The following is a 16,958-nucleotide window of genomic DNA, read 5'->3' as shown; positions in this document are numbered from 1 at the left end:
GTAAACTTAAGATTCACCAACTCCAAACCAATCAAGGAATATCAGATATGCCCCACAAAGAGCCTTCAGTTTTGTTATGGCACAGCTGATGGTAAATGCTGAGCTGCTCAAATCCCAAAGGAAAACTTGAAACAACTGACACAACTTGTTTGCAATTTGTATATTTATTCTGAGATGCATGCCTTGAATTCAGTAGTAATAAGTCCGAGTCTTAGTGGGTTTTTACAAAACAAAATTAAACATTTATTAATAAAATTATTTTAAGCACATACATAGGTCTACAAATTATTACCATGATAACTCCTAGCTCCCCTGATTCATCTAACTCTCAGTTACACCTCCATTTAAGCAACAGTAAAACACACAGATTTTAATAGACCGAGGCACTATAACACGATACCCTGAGCAGTCAAATTCAAAGTGAGTTTTCTCCGCTTCGGTTCCTTGTAAATAGCAGCTTGAGGCTTAGATGCTGGAGGCTTTTCACACTTGAGTTAGATCATAGAATACCTACCCTTACACACAGCCTTTTTTTTCCCTCTTTGAATGCAAATTCCCATTGTTTCACTATGTCTTTGGACATAACCTGTCTAATAATAAAAAATCTATTATAGTGCTAATTTTACCAGTAATCATTGGGGAAAAATAAACACTTTCTTAACTTCTCCTGGATAGGTGTAACATTTCAACCCCTCTTTTGAATTCAAACTGCTCTGGTTTATTTAAAAATTCAAATGTTCCCTTTACACCTCACATTCTAAAACTTTACCAATGTTTACTTATTTAGCATTTCAAACCTAGCTTCTGTTCTCACATCAAAGCCTTCAGACCAGCTGTCTTTTAATTAATTTAAACCCCCCCCCACCGCATGTGTGCACGTGCATGCACACACTATTACTCTACAATAAATTCCAATAACATTATGAAAATTATTATATCTTCCTGACACACACCCCCTTTCAACTTTCTCTACTCCAAGGAAAACAGTCCCAAACTCTCCTTTTGCAAACTTTTTGCCCCCTCAAGCAATGATCCAATTTCCCCCTGCGAAATTGCACCATTTGAATCTACCTTCCATCCATTGCCACATGATCACAGGATCAAAGTAATTATTCAAGGGTATCCTCTTCCCCCCCCCCCCCCCCCCCCACAAGTACCTACCTTTAAAGCTCATTGCATGATTTTGATGAAGAATTTTTGCATCTTTTTTCACATCCATATTTCCTTTTTTACTGGTTTGAACCTTATTTTCCCCATCCTCCTGCCACTATTTTATGAGCAATCGTGTTTCACAATTTCTGTACCCCTTGTAAGGTCAATACTTACTCCATTCAAGACAGAAAAGGTATATGCTTCTTTAATTTTTCCCTCTAATTGATTGGTGTGATGCTCTTGGATAGTCTCGAGGCTGTTGTTTTCAATGCCTGTTGAATGTCTCCTTTGTGGGAACTGCTCATAGTTCTTGATGCAATTTTACCAAGATGCTCTACACTTTAATCATTGACTCCACAGTTCACAGTTCTACTGACTTGGATTGTTGCTCTGCAGTGATTGGATGTGGTGAGAGCTGAATCTAATAATATCCCTAATCTCTTTAAGTTTCACCCTTTAATTATCTTGGTTCCATTCATGAAGTACTTCTTCTGTAAGCTTTTTACATGTCTAATATTTATCTGTTGATACTAAATTTAATCTATCACTGTCCACCCACTTAAATCTTTTGCTCTGCTTGTGTAATTTCTGGACTGCCTCCTCACATTCAACTTTTCCTTATTTGAGAATCTGTGACTTCTTAAGCCAGGTTCTTAATGTAAATCAGTAACACTAGGGGCCCTGACACCAAATTCTGGGCATTCCACTCACCAAGCCCTTTTACACTACTGGCTCAATCTTGGGAAAGTAACCTAAAAGTACTAATCTCCAAATTAATTCTGCACTATGTCCTGGATCATCATCTGAACTGGCAGTGAAATGTGTTATGGGGATTGTTCACTTGCTGGGAAGTTGCAACAAGTTGGCTATTGTGCATGCATAACTTAATTGGGTTGTGGCATCAACAGTTGACGTCAGCAGGGCATGCTGAAAGATCATTAAAATACTTTCTGCTGGTACATTCTTTGTTACCTTGGGTGCTAAAACTAAGATGGAAAATTATCATGGCTGTTCCTTTGACAACAATATGCCATCATTATCTCACCTGGTTGGTGACCTGCACTGTGAAGTGGTAGCTGGAGATAATTTTTGTTTGTAGACAAAATGCTGGAATCTATTATTGAAGTCGTTTTTAATGCACTTTATCTCATCATACTGTCATTTACTAGTCAACATAGTTAACATAGTTTTACGAGAGGAGAATTATTTTTGACTAATTTATGTTTTTGAGGATGTGACTAGTATAGGAGATAAACGAGAGCTAATAGATATAATATATTTGGATTTCAGCAAAGCATTTGATAAGGTGCCACACAAAAGGTTAATGTGTAACGTAAGAGTTCATGAGTTGGGGAAATATATTAGCATGGATGGAGGATTGGTTAACGGACAAAAAGCAGAAAATGCAGATAAATGGGACATTTTCAAGTTGGCAGACTATAAATAGTGGAGAACCGCAAGGAACAGTACTGGGGGTAGCTATTTACAATCCATATTAATGACTTAGACAACAAATCTTAGAGTAATGAATCTGATTGCTGACAATACAAAGCTAGGTGGGAATGTAAGTTGTGAGGAAGATGCAGGTTACAAAGAGATATAGACAGGTTAAGTGAGTGGGCCACAAAGTGGCAGGTGGAGTAAAATGTGGGGAAGGGTAGGACTATTAGATTTGGTAGTGAGAATATAAAAGAGTATTTTTTAAAAAGGTGAAACTTGGGTCTTGCACAAGCAACACAAAGTTAGTATGCAGTGCAGCAGGCAGTCAGGAAGGCATTACCATTTATTGCAAGGGGATAGGAGTAAAAGCATAAGCAAGTCTTGCTAAAATTGTATAGGGCTCTGATGGGACCACACCTATATTGTGTGTCGTTTTGGTTCCCTGAGCTAAGGAAGGATATACTAGCCATGGAGGCAGTACAGCAAAGATTCATTAGATTGATTCCTAAGATGAGAGCGTTATCTTATGAGATTTACGTTTACGTTGATCAACATTGGCTCAATTTTTGTAAGAAATCCTAGCCTATCAATAGGAACATTCTCTCACTCTCTCCTTCCCTTCCCCCCAACCACAACACTTATACACCCTCCCCAGATTGTGTCCTCCTGTTGTTTCTGGATGTCTTTGTACCTCCTCCCCCCACCCCTCTGGTGCCAGAGCCTTCAGGTGTCTCAGCTAATTGTAAGGGATTCCACCCCAAGTCCTTCCTCAAGTTTTTGTTTTACTTAAAACCTACTTGTTTTTCCAAACCTTCAGTTACCTGTTATGGGGGCTCAAAAATAGTTTTTTAAATTTTATCTTTTTCTTCTACATTAAAGATGCTTATAAATGCAAGCTGTTTACCATTTTAAAAAGAATAGTTACCTTTATTTTGGGGTGTATGGTCTGTCAAATATGTTTGCAACATGTAGAGTAAGCCCTGTCTGAGCTTGCATGATTGCTTCAAGGAACACGAGTTGGGGATGTTTTTGTGGATTTTGGTTGTCTTTTTACCCTACCAGGAGTCAGCATTACTAACAGTTGGGGAATGTGCAGCCATGTTGTTGTGTTTTGCAGTGCTTAAGATGAGCATGTTGGGTCTGATTATCTTTCTTCACTTTTTTTTTGTTCTTTAAGCGATGTGGGCTTCCCTGGCTACGCCAGCATTTATTGCCCATCCCTAATTGCCCTTGAGTAGGTGGTGGTGAGCTGCCTCCTTGAAGTGATGCAGTCCATGTAGTGTAGGTATCCCACAGTGCTGTTCGGGACAGAGCTTCAGGATTTTGACCAGGTGACAGTGAAGGAATAGTGATATATTTCCAAGTCAGGATGGTGAGTGGCTTGGAGGGGGAACTTCCAGGTAGTGGTGTTCCCATGTATCAGCTGCCCTTGTCCTTATAGATGGTAGTGGTTGTGGATTTGGAAGGTGCTGTATAAGGCGCCTTGAGTTTCTGCAGTGCATCGTGTAGATGGTGCACACTGCTGGTACTGTGCGTCGGTGGTGGAGGGAGTGAATATGGAAGTGGTGCAAATCAAGCGGGCTGCTTTGTCCTGGATGGTGTCAAGTTTCTTGAGTGTTGTTGAAATATGAAATACTTGAGAGAGATTTCCTAAGTAATCCAATGAGTTATTAAAACTATTCTAGCCCAGAATAAACTTTTCTTAACCTTTTAAAAAATAAACATCAAGCCCAGTGATGGGACCCCTCCCCCGCCACCTCTAACTAGAACTTTGAGAGAGAATTGAGATTCTTAGATGAGAATGTGATCTGATTAGAGCAGGGAACACATGCACCTTTTCACTAAACATTTTCTTGGAGTTGGATAGTGTACTGGATTAGACTGATTTGACTACTTCTTTGCTGCATGGGTTTAGATTTATTCCGGAGTGATGGAAAGAATACTAATGCAAATTGAGTTAAGGCAGCCTTAATCCAATTCATTGTGGCTAAGAGCCTGCGGAACAGAAGCATCACCAATTTAAATTTGACAGTCTCATTTACAGCCGACAGGATAATTATTGTGGAAAGGGAAAAATGTTAGACTAGTGCAGTCAAGTTTTTTTTGTGTTGAGATATGTTGAATGGAGGAGTGGGAACTTCATTGCATCTGCATGCTGTTTGTGATCAGCAAGGGCTTAATGCTAACACTGGATGCCCAAAGTGATAGAATCTTCTATTCCCCAGCATCATTGACCTTCACCTTACCTACAAAAATGTATCAATTTGCAATAGGTTATGGTAAATACAAAACTTGTAACTTCTGTAGAAATGGATTGTGTACATCATCTGAACTTTCCAGATTACTGTAATAATCCTAATTTTGCAGAATCAGTTGAGTATTGGTTTTTATACACAGCTTAATTTATCCTCAAAGATCTGGGATATGACTATAATGTTGGGATTTGGGATGGGGATTTCTAGTTGAGATTTGGAAGGTGAGTTTTAGCATTTACTTTTAAAAGAAAGGAACAAAGGTTCCAGTTTTTGATAAATGAGATGTTCTTATTTTTTGTGGATCAGTTTGTAATGCTGCTGTAATGAGCTAGTGTGAACCTAGTCTTCATTTACACGTTTGAAGTTGATTGGGATTGATTTTGTTGCATGGAATACCTTTAGCTAAAGAACAACTGCTAAGAACAATGTAATGCATTCTTTGTGTTACACACCCTTTGTTGAATCCATTTGGAGTCTTCCAGCTGCTGTAAGATGTCCAAAATTTATTGTGGTAGCTGCATTTTGTTTGAAACTTGTTCACCAAGTGCCTTTTCTTTATTTAAAAAAGCACATTGCATCTCCTTAATACTCTTTTTTCTGTAGGGACCAAAATCAAATTTTACATGGTCTCAGACCTGATCATGCAGGTGCCTGAGCTCTCGTCAGACAAAGCAGATACAGTTCTAAATAGCGCCATGGTTTCTGTTGAATACTGCTTATTGTAAGCACATGCAAGATTGAGGGAAAAAAATCATGAAGCTTAATTACTCCAGTGTACATCAATTCTGCAGACGTAGGAAATGTGAAATAAAAACACAATGCTGGCAACACTCAGCATATCAGGCAAGCAAAATAAAGTTAACCTTTCATCAAGAACTACATAGTTATGTTGAATGAGTCATTGCAGATTATCTTGCAGTAAGTGCTACTACTAATTGGTACTGTAGTGGTAAGGAGTGGGGATTTTTTTTCCATGAAAAGCAAAGTAAGACCTTGTGGAGTTTGCAGCTGAGTCATTTCCTTCATTTAGCATTCCACTGACGTGCAGCCTTTTGCTCGTCGTTTTTTTTCTCTATTTGGTTTTTAAATCACAGCTAAAGAAAATATTTTGACACACAAGTTGCCTTACTTTCATTGTGGCATGTCCATTCTTGCATCTGCTTCGCCTGAATAGCCATCTTTGACAAAGTCGAAAAAATTTTAATTGTCCCATGTGCAGTGCATGAAGGTCTATCTTAATAAATATCATGGTAGCTTATTGTGTTATTATCAAGGTCACCGGTTTGCATTTTTCACAAAAATATAATAGAAAGCAAAAAATGAATAAGAAACAGTCTTCAAAATGCAGCTGAGCTTTGAAATGGCATGTAATCATGGAATTTGAATTCTATAAACTAGCATGCTAGTTAATTGCCTTGCTTTTAATTCAGTTTTAGCCTTTCAATTCAAACACCTGTATTCTTGTATGCTTTATTCTTAACTAGCCCATCCCTACCCCATAACTTAATGTAAATTCCACATCAATTCATTTAAGTGATTGTGTATTTCTGCTCAAAACTGCACTTCCCTTGTGAATCAGCACATAAAAGTTGTCCATCTATGTATTGTTTGTGTGAAATTCGATTCATTGATGACTAAAGCAAGGGTTTAATCTATTTTTTGGTCTAAACTACATGTGTATGAAGACAAAGCCTAGGAGCATGATTGCTTTCAAAGTTATTGGTCCAATTTATCTAGATTCCAAGTTATTTGTAAACTGTTCTCTTGTTCATTTCACAATATAATTTTTTTTTCTTTAAAATCGTGATTTTGAACAGGTAGGGAGAGAAAACATCCTTCTACTTTTTCCAGGGCAGGCAATGAGGAGAGGAGGAAGGGCCTCATAGCACATCTTGGACACAGTCCACAATTAAATTGGGCAAATAGAAATGGTAAACTATTTGCAGAAATTATCTTCCCAGCACTTTTGACTTGAGTAGCTGAGTTGAAAAGCATAGATGCAAAAAAAGAGTAAACGAGGTAAGCAAATGAAGGAGAAAAAAATAGAAAGATACATTGAATAGGGCTAGTTGAGAGGTGGGAACTTTTGTGGAGTATTAACTAGAACATTGATCATTCGGTCCAAATGGACTGTTTCTATGCTGCAGACTGGAATTTTATGTAATTTATCTCTCTGCTTGCTCCCTTTTTTATAGGCTTTTTTGAATGATTACTCAGCAATGTTTATAGCAGCACTTTTAATCTGAAAAATGTGTTCATATTCTAAGTTGGTACAGTTTTGTTGGATGTATATTATGGATTGTATAAAGGTGAGATAGAAATTCTGTTTTGCAAAGAGAAAATCCTTGTTATGTGCCAACATGCTAAGCAAATTGCATTCTCAGAGATCTCACTTTTTACAGCTTTGTATTCCTGTGATGCTAGAAACCTTTTATATTGTGCTAGACACTAGGACCAACAGCCTGAGCCTATGAATTGATAGGGTAGTGTATGATGGCTCAGAAGGAGGCTGATTTGTGTGTCCAATCCTCAGGTGATACTGAAGCATTGGAACATTGGGTCAGTTGCCTGACTCAAGCTGATACTAGCTGCCCTTTGAGGCATTCCCAGTTAGCAAGTTCTTTAAATTCTGGCAGCTTTTCCGTCCCTGCTCTATGATTCTACGAAGATGCTGCTACTTGCTTCAGGGCACCTTAAGTCCCTAGTACACATACAGCAGAGCCTTAACCATAGAAATAAAGGTAACCTTGGCCCTTGACTTGGGTTTGGATTTTTTCCCAGCATCCACGAGGGACTTCGTCAAGGGGCACAGAGGGCCTGTGTTCAGCAAGTAACTGAAGCCCTATTCCATAAGACTAGAAAGCTATTCAGATTGAAATGTCGGCTGCAGGGCAAAAGCAGAGGGCATTAAGTTTTTGCAGGATTATTGGCTCTCCTAGATTTCTGGGTGCAAACAACTATTTGCTCTCCTTCAGAGCTCTCAAAGATACATGAACCCCCTCAGTCTTCATATGATCTGTATATCTTGCATCTCAAAATTCTCAAGCAAGTAAACCACATTTACTGTATTAAAATGCATGATGTAATATGATTATTCACATAATTTGCATTTACGTAGTACCTTATGTCCTTGAACGTCCTGAAAGATTTTTCGACTGATGGGTTACGTTTGCAGTGTGGTCACTTGCTAAACACAGCAGCTAATTTGCACACAGCAAGGCCCAATAAATAGCAAATGGATGAGAAGATTTTTTTTTTGATCTGACTGGTCGTCAATTCCAGCTTTGTGCTCTATTTCAATTTATTCTGGTTAGATTTTTTTATTTGCAAAATGTCAACGTATCATTTTAACTTATGAATTAAAATATTCCAGTTTGTAAACTTGCAATATTCTCATTTCTAATATAGGTGAAATGATGAGGAGTGCTTCCTCAGAATTTGCAGAGGATCCTTGTTCTGCTATGAAACGTGGCAATATGGTTCGAGCCGCACGAGCATTGCTGTCTGCTGTCACTCGTCTTCTTATCCTGGCTGATATGGCAGATGTTTACAAGCTACTTGTACAACTGAAAATAGTAAGTTCTATACTGAACATTTTCTCATTCAGTCTCAGAACTTTCTCATCAGTGTTAAAATACATAGTTGCTTTAAAAACAAATTATGCATGTAACAATTATTTGTATAAAACAGGGAAATATTAATTGTTTTGATATCTGACTCCTGAGAATGGTAGGACAGTATTGTCCTGGAAATTTCAGAGATATAGCAAGCTTGATAAAAGTTGCACTGCAGTATATGACTGGAAAAAAATCACTGATTTTCAACAGGTGTGTTGTATTAGGAGTGCTTTCCTTCTAGCCGGGTCAGTCCATGATGATCTTTATATTTTGTACAATATTCTTCAGGGACTTGGTAGCGCTCTGGAGTTAGATACTGGTCTTTTATGTCTCTGACCTAGATTCAAATCCCAGTCTAGAGTGAGACACAATAATTTTAACCCCCATATTCTGCTGAAATACATAAATAGGACAAAGCTTGAGGCGATGGTGTAATGGTATTGTTGTTGGATTAGTAATCCAGAGACCCAGGGTAATGCTCTGGGGACCCGGGTTTGAATCCCACCACGGCAGATGGTGAAATCTGAATTCATCCAGTTGTTCAACTAAAAGCATAGCAACTTGTCTGGTACCCTGTTAGTAACAGTGACTCTCCTTAGCGCTGGAGATGTGATCTTAATCCATATTGACTGTTCAATTCATTGCACATTGGGCGAGTAGATTGAGGCTGTTGGCTAGCGATATCAAGTTATGCTGAATGAGGCCTGAATGGACAGGAGGATACCCAGGAACAGATAAATAGCTGAGTGAGCTGCCATATACCACTACAGTAAACTAGTGAGCATGATTACCAACTCCATTTACCTAAATTGCTGGTCTAGAGATTTTTGTACTACATTGCCTTGTGTATTTAATCTTGTTGAATGTACACATAATCAGTTTGACTCTTTTCTAGGTTGAAGAAACCCTTGTAAAAGTGAGGAATGCCAACAATGAGCAAGAGCTTGGAATACAATTTAAGGCATTGAAACCTGAAGTGGACAAATTGAACCTTATGGCAGCCAAAAGACAGCAGGTATGAACAAGATGTTGTGATCAAAACATTTTTTTTTAGAAAAACACTTGTATAATCGTAGATATGGAATTGGGGAAGATATTTTTTCATATGTAGCCCAGAAGAGAGGGCATCACCAAACCATATGCCCATTGAGTGTTTGATAATACTAAGCTGAGACAATAGTAGTTTGTGTTATAAGATGCAATAATTTAATGGTATAATTTAACATTTCTTTGTGGTTTAGGAAAAATATATTTAGCAGTCTCTTGGCTCGACTGTTAATTTAAAACATGCACCTTGATGTGCTTTTCTTTATGAAAGATTCTATATGAATGCAGTTGCTGGTAATCCATCTAAGACTTTTTCAGGATGTTTAGCATAATCCTTCTATGCCTCATTCACTTGGACAAAATGCATTCTTTTAACAATGGCTGTCGGTTTTAAAGCGCTTTTTCTTTAGATGCTCAGTTTAATAGGAGGAAGGTGACAAGAAGGACTGCACCAAAAGTCTTCAGTTTGGTGAATTAATGTTGTGGATAGTGGCTGGGATATGTCAAAACCAGACGTATGTCAACTGAAACAATATTGATGCTAGTTGGTGGGTGGTCTGTAGTTCAAGCAATTTTCTTTAGATCAGAGAGTGTAATGGTAAGAATTTGGCTCCTGTGGAAAATGAAAGGGAGGTATCTAGAATAAAAATGCAGTAGAGTATGATTTATCACTAAGATTTGCAGATAATCATTTTAGAATCTTGGTGTAAGTTTACAGTAATATGGTATGGTATTTCTTTTGAAGGAATTGAAGGATATTCATCATAGAGATCAAATGGCTGCAGCACGAGGAGTTCTACAGAAGAATATCCCTATGCTCTACACTGCTTCACAGGCTTGTCTCCAGCACCCAGATGTGGCTGCTTACAAAGCCAACAGGGATTTGATCTATAAGCAATTGACACAGGCAGTTACCGGCATTTCGAATGCAGCTCAGGCAACTACATCAGAGGATGTCACCCTTAGTCAGCAAAGTAGTGCTGGCGAGCTGGCAGTTGCTTTGAATCGCTTTGATGTGAGTATTTCCAATAAACTTTGCCATTTGACATAGATACTAATCTTCGGAATTAAGTCATTTCAGTATCGTTTTTAGTTCTGTGAAAGGTTTGTATCACTTGCACATGATCATATGAACTTGATTACTACTTTATTCGTGTTGCTGTTCAATGAGCACAATGGAACTCAAATCAAAACTGGGGAATACTGCAGCTAGAGGTTCTGAAGTGGCTGGAGTGTAGTGATTGGGAACTATATTGTCCATTGCTTAGCCTGCAGGCCAAATTTTTCAAGAGACCTTCATGTAACCTGCAAAGCTCTGCTAGTTATTTTCATCTTTCCTCTTGCTGAATCTCAGCTTTGACTCAGTTTTGGGCTTGGTAGACTTGGACAAATCAGGGAGCAATCTTTACCAGCTATTTAGATTTGAAAAATTTCAAGTGCTGAGGCTGAATGTATTCAGTTTTCAAAGTTTAGGAAAGGATGAAGAATGGTAAGACTTTAATTTCTTTTCTGGGTCTTTTTTTTTAAATATAGGCTCTTCTGTATATATCTGGATATCTGTCTTTTTGTATATGCGTTTTAACTTTGACTAATAGTGTAGTCATGGCCCACTGTAGGGGGTTTGTTATGTATGAGGCCCCAGTACTAAAACTTTTGACATAACTGAAGAAAAGATGCAAGCTTGCTGTTTTGTCCAACACCTGCCAAATTTGCAAACGTGTCTGTGATCAAGTGTGTCATCTACATGCACAGAGAGCTATCTTTACAAAGCGGAAACAGAGCACTTGTGGGCTAAGTGCAAGTTGTAAACATTTATCTAATTCAAGTTCTTTAAAGCAAAATAGAACATCTTGGAATTGTTTTCCAGCTGCTATCAGGGGCTACACTACATCAAACAATTCCTTTATAGCTGCTGACATGCAATGCCTGAGCTTCTGCAGTGCCATTTGGGGGATTGAGCACAATGTGCAAGTATGTGCTAGAAAGGTGGAGGCTAGGATCCAAGTCCAAACTGATGTGCACCAAAAAAAAAGCTTGAAGTTTTGGGACAAATGATACCATAGAAACAAACAGGAAGACTGTGCCACCTTTTCTTTCAGGCTAGCCACTTGAGTTTAAGTGTACTGGATGGATGGCAGTACTTTAATTGGATGCAGTATATGGCTTAAATCATTTCTACCTTTTTAAAGCTAGTAAGAGAAACTGCTGGAAATATCCAGCAGGTCAGGTAGCATCTGTGGAGAGAGAAACACATTTTTGCACAGATGCAGCCTGGCCTGTTAAGTACTTCTAGTATCTTCTGATTATATTTCATATTTCCAGCATTGCAGCATTTTGCCTTCTAACTTTTTTCTAAATTTGTCTACAGAGCTATTAACCTGGGCACTTAATCCTTCACCCTCACCCACTGTAGTTTCCATATTTGAAAATGCTATATTTATTAGCTTTGTTTGTTTCAGATCTTCACACTTCTTTCCTTTTGGGAAATAGTGGGGAAGTGCTAGAAGGACTAGCAGGCTCCTTCCATGGCCGGCAAATCCTGAAATGGGAATTCAAACCAATGTTTCTTTTCAAAGCAGTGATGCTACCTACTGAGTCCCTATGTTTATTAGTGTAAAGATATTTTTTTGAACTTTCATATCCTCCTTGTTAAGATTTGGTTCTCACTTTGTAGTTTATGCTTTCAACGTGCTTTTCAGGGGAAGCATGGAAATGAGACCGATTGGTCCTAATATTGCGGTAGTAATGACAGCAAAGCTGTATACTTTTTGCTGTTATCCCCCTTCTGAAACTGATAGCATCTTCAGAAGTCCACACATGCATGGTTAGAAGTGGAAATCAAGAGGCTGCTGTCATTGATCCTGTGCTTCCTCGTAGGGTGTGCTGTTGAAGTTCCCCTAGACTATAATCAGTTAGAAATCTCTGAACTCACAAGAGCTTGGTCTTCTAGTTGCTGTAACAAAGGAGGAGAGCATTTAGCACTTCAAGCCCCTGCCCTCATTCAGTGAGAGAATTATTGATCTACAGTTAATTCCCTATATCTGCATTTGCCCCATATCTGAGGTTGTTAGTGTTTGGAATTCTAATTCCTAACAAGCAGTGATGGCTGGATTATTGAGTATATTCAAGGCTGAGTTAGACAGATTCTTGATCAAAAGGGAGTCCAAGGGTTATTAGGGGCAGGCTGCGATCAGATAAGCAAATATCTTTTCGAATAGCGGAGCAGATTCAAGAGGCTATAAAGCCTATTCCTCCTATTTCTTATATTATTTACCTTTTCTGTTCCCCTTAATATCTTGAAAGCTTTAATCAAATCATCCCTTAACCCTCAATTCCAGGGAATACAACCCTATTTGAGAGATTACACATAATTCAGCCCTTGAAGCCTGGTAAATCTTTGCTGTACTCCCTCTAAGGCCATTATATCCTAAGGGATTGTGCACAGAGTTGCCCAGAGTATTTTGTGTGTGGTCTGACCAGGGCTTTTGCGTAGCTGTAGCACGAATTCAACCCCTGGTATTCCAGTTCTCTAGATATAAAGGTCAGCATTCCATTAGCTTCTGATTATTTTCAGTACTTGCTTTGACATTTTAATAATCTATATACCTGGGCCTTCATTGTTTCTAGCTTTTCACCATTTAGAAAATATCCTTTTCAGGTCCAACGTAGATGACCTCACATTTGCCTGCATTGAAATCCATTTGCTACAGTTTTGCCCGTTCTTTGCTTCTATCCAGACTGCTTATGTTGTTGCCTATTGTTGTGTCATCTGCAGATTTGGATATGGGGCATTCTATCCTATCATCTAATTAGTTAATAAATGCAGTGAATAATTGATGACCCAGCAAAGATTCTTGCAGGATACCAGTAGTCACTTCCTCCTAGTTGGACTAACTGCCTGTTATCGCTACTCTGTCTCTTGTCATTCAGACAATTTCCTAACCAGGGCAATAATCTGCTTTCAGTTCCATGAGCTTCAACTTTAGCTAACAGTCTGTTATGAGATATTTTATCAGATGCTTTCAAGAAGTCCATGTGAGTAATATCTATAGATCTATAAACCCTTGCCCACTGTATTAATCACCTTCTCAAAAAATTCCATCAGGCTCATTGGGCTTGACTGACCCTTTACAAATCCAAGCTGGCTCTCTGATCAGCTGGAAATTTTCAAGGTGTTAAGTCACTCTATCAATAATCCATAAAGTTAAAAACTCTACAAACAAGAGGAAGTTAAAATTTGCACTTAATTTGGAAAATACTTTCTGCAATTTACCCAATTTCAAATCTGGTTACCACCTCCATGCCCAGAACAATCAAGGAAACTCAAGTGTGACTAAATTCAGTCATGTAAGATGCAGGATTGAAAGGCACCGATGCAGCCTTATTCCTTACGTGGTTCAGGTCCTGAATCAAGTACTCAATGAAATTTGTGCTTCAGTGCCTGAAATATAGAAATGGTGTATTGGTTTATAGTTTTAATATAATTTTTACTCAACATTGTTGTTCTTTTAATATCCTGTCCAGTACATCCCTGTTACTTATTTTATCTATTATTGTTACTACATGATTGTTACATGCTTGCATGCAACCTGATTACTTAGTCTCTGAACTATCCAATGCAAGTTACATTGTAGTTCAGCCTCTGGCTGCTTTTTGAATAGCAGAATTATGTTCTAGACTCGTAATTTCCCGACAACAGTTACGTTATTAGGCTAACTGGTCTATAGTTACCTGGTTTCTCTCTCAGCTTTCTTAAATAGTGGACTGGCATGTACAATTTTCCAAACTAAATGAATAGTTCCCAAATCAAGAGACTTTGGGAGACTGCAGTTAGGCGAGAATATTGCAGACCCTCTCTTTCCACTAAAACCCTGGGATGGAAACCATTGCTCCAGGCAGTTTTCACTGTAATGCCATTGTTTTCTTCATTACTGTTATTTTGCTTACATGAATTTTGGTGAGTCCTGTTCATGATTCATTTTTAGCTTCCTTGGGATGCCTGTCCTTTTTGATCTCTTCCTCTCCTGTAAGTATTGATGCATAGCAATTATTCAACAAGTCTGCCATTTCCTTATTTTACTATTTCACCATTATCAGTTTTTAAGGGGCTCACTTAGCTCCTGACCACCCTCTTTTTCCTAATATATTCATAAGAGCTTTTTGTGTATATTTTGATATCCCTTGTATCTTTTTATGCTCTCTTTTTGTCTAGCTCTTAGATTGTGGCGAATGGTAAAGATTCAAACAGCAAAGGATGCCAAAACTGATGTTATGATTTTTTTTGCACTTTTGTATTTTTTTTTAGATTTATATTGTCACTTGCCTCTTTAGTTGTAGAAGCATGGAATGATGAAATGGAATCAAAGAAAGATGCCTGTCATTTGGCCTGTCATGTCCATGCCCGCTTTCTAAGAGCTACTCAGCAAGTCACATTCCCCTGCCTTTTTTCTGTAGGCTAGCAAATCTTTTCTCTTAAGATAGTTATCCAATTTCCATTTGACAGTCACATTTAAATCTACCCTGAATACTCTCAGGCAGTGCATTCAAAATTGTAACCACTCACTGTGTAGAAAAGTTTGTTTGTCGTCATTGCTTCCTTTGCCAATTACCTTAATTCAGAGTCTTCCAATTCTTGACTCTTCTACCAATGGGAACAGTTTTTCGCTGCCTACTCTGCCCAGATCCCTAAGGATTTTGAGCACTTCTATCAAATCTCTGCACAACCCTCTATGAGAAAAACTACTTCAGCTTCTCCAATCTATCTCTGTAACTGAAGTCTCTCAACCCCGGAACCATTCCCATAATTCTTTTCTGCACCTTCTACGATGTCTTCATATCTTTCCTAAAGTGTGATGTTTATTTTAAAAGAAAGGATGGTAGAAATCCAGTGGCAGAAATAACTCTCAGCAAAGATTTATTCCAGTGAGAGAGACTCTTGAGAAGGATGCATCATCTCATATCTAAATAAGGAAGTTACGAACAGTCTGGAATTGAAAAGAATACTGTACAATTCGGCAAAGGTAATTGGTAGATCAGAATATTGGGCAGATTTTAAGATTGACAAAAAAAAGGGAGAAAGATGAGTATGAGAGAAAGCTAGTTACTTTAATAAAAAAAAAGTAAGAGTTTCTGCAAGTATTTAAATAAGAAAAGTGTCACTAAAGCTAGTGTTGGTCCTCTAGAGAGAGCATGGGGAATTGATAATGGAAAACAGGAAATGGCAGAGGTGTTGAACAGGTATTTTGTCAGTCTTCACGGTAGAAGACTTGGCAAACTTCTCAAAGATACTTGGTAAAACAAGAGGTGAAAGAGGGAGAAACTTGTAATGATCACCATTGCCACAGGAAAGTTACTGGGAAAATTATTAGACATAAAGGCTGATGAGCACCCAGGACTAGATGGTCTTCATCGTAGGATCTTTAAAAGAAGTTGCTACAGAGATGTTAGAGGCATTGGTTATAATCTTTCAAAATTCTTTATGTTCTGTAAAGCCCCAGCATGTAACACCTTTATTCAAGAAAGGAGGGAGATAAAAACAGTAAACTATAGGCCAGTTAGCCTAACATTTGTCATTATTAAAGAGATTATAGCAGGGTACATGGAAAATCATGTGACCAGGCAAAGTCAACATGGTATTGTGAAAGGGAAATCCAGTACTCCTGGCGATGTTTTCTTTTCTAATGATTTGTGTGAAACCTCTTCTGTAACTTCTTTTAATATGCACAAAGACAATTCATATGGTGCAAAAGCTTTATCCTCTCAGGGTTCCATTAGTTTATCAATCACCTCTCCCATTTTTATCTTAAGTGTTTTATCTTTTGATCAACTCTTTCAGTATCACATTCATCATTTTGGTCTTCCTCGTAAATACCAAGGCAGTCTAATTATTTAGTATATCTATCATTTCCTTGTCATTATCTGAGAGTCTATCATGCATACCGCTTATCGACCTTATTCAGATTTTTCTTATGTAACATTGCTTCAGAATATTTTACTTTTTTTAATATTTATTTTGTAGCTCCTCTTTGCCTTCCTAATTTTTTGACGTATTTCCTAACCATTTCATATTCCCTATTACTTACTATCCTGGTCTCTATGTTTGAAGTCCCCCCCCAGCCCCGCTCTATTATCTTTACACACACCTTTCCATTCTCATTGGCTTCTCTGTTCTTGATGGCATTGAAGTACATCTCTTTCTAATGCAGTATGTTTGCTTAGTACTGCTGTCATTTGTCCCTGCTTTATTATTGGTTTAATATTTTGTTAGTATTTAAGTATTAAACCCCTATAAATTAAAATTGTGATATAACCTGCGGTACAGGTCCTGAGAGTCCCTCTGGCCAGCTGCTACCTTATTTTATATTGCGATGAAATTGCATTTTGTTGTGAATGATCAATTTTCCAAAATTTCTGTATGAGGACTTTTTGATCTCACGGTTATTAAGAG

General features: G+C 38.0%; 1 protein-coding gene across 2 annotated transcripts in view; it reads left to right on the top strand.

Annotated features, from left to right (window-relative positions):
• ctnna1 (catenin (cadherin-associated protein), alpha 1) overlaps positions 1–16,958 on the top strand; it is a 196,741-nt gene that overhangs the window by 39,296 nt on the left and 140,487 nt on the right. For both annotated transcript variants that reach the window (XM_041192980.1, XM_041192979.1), the window contains exons 4-6: positions 8,256–8,422; positions 9,360–9,479; positions 10,257–10,526. In XM_041192980.1, coding sequence (XP_041048914.1) covers positions 8,256–8,422; positions 9,360–9,479; positions 10,257–10,526 — 557 coding nt within the window. The remainder of the gene's footprint in view (positions 1–8,255; positions 8,423–9,359; positions 9,480–10,256; positions 10,527–16,958) is intronic.

Source organism: Carcharodon carcharias, chromosome 8, assembly GCF_017639515.1.
Source record: "Carcharodon carcharias isolate sCarCar2 chromosome 8, sCarCar2.pri, whole genome shotgun sequence".
In the NCBI taxonomy this organism is placed as follows: domain Eukaryota; kingdom Metazoa; phylum Chordata; class Chondrichthyes; order Lamniformes; family Lamnidae; genus Carcharodon; species Carcharodon carcharias.
The sequence above is the reverse complement of the archived record's forward strand: the minus strand, read 5'-3'. Positions and strand labels throughout refer to the sequence as shown.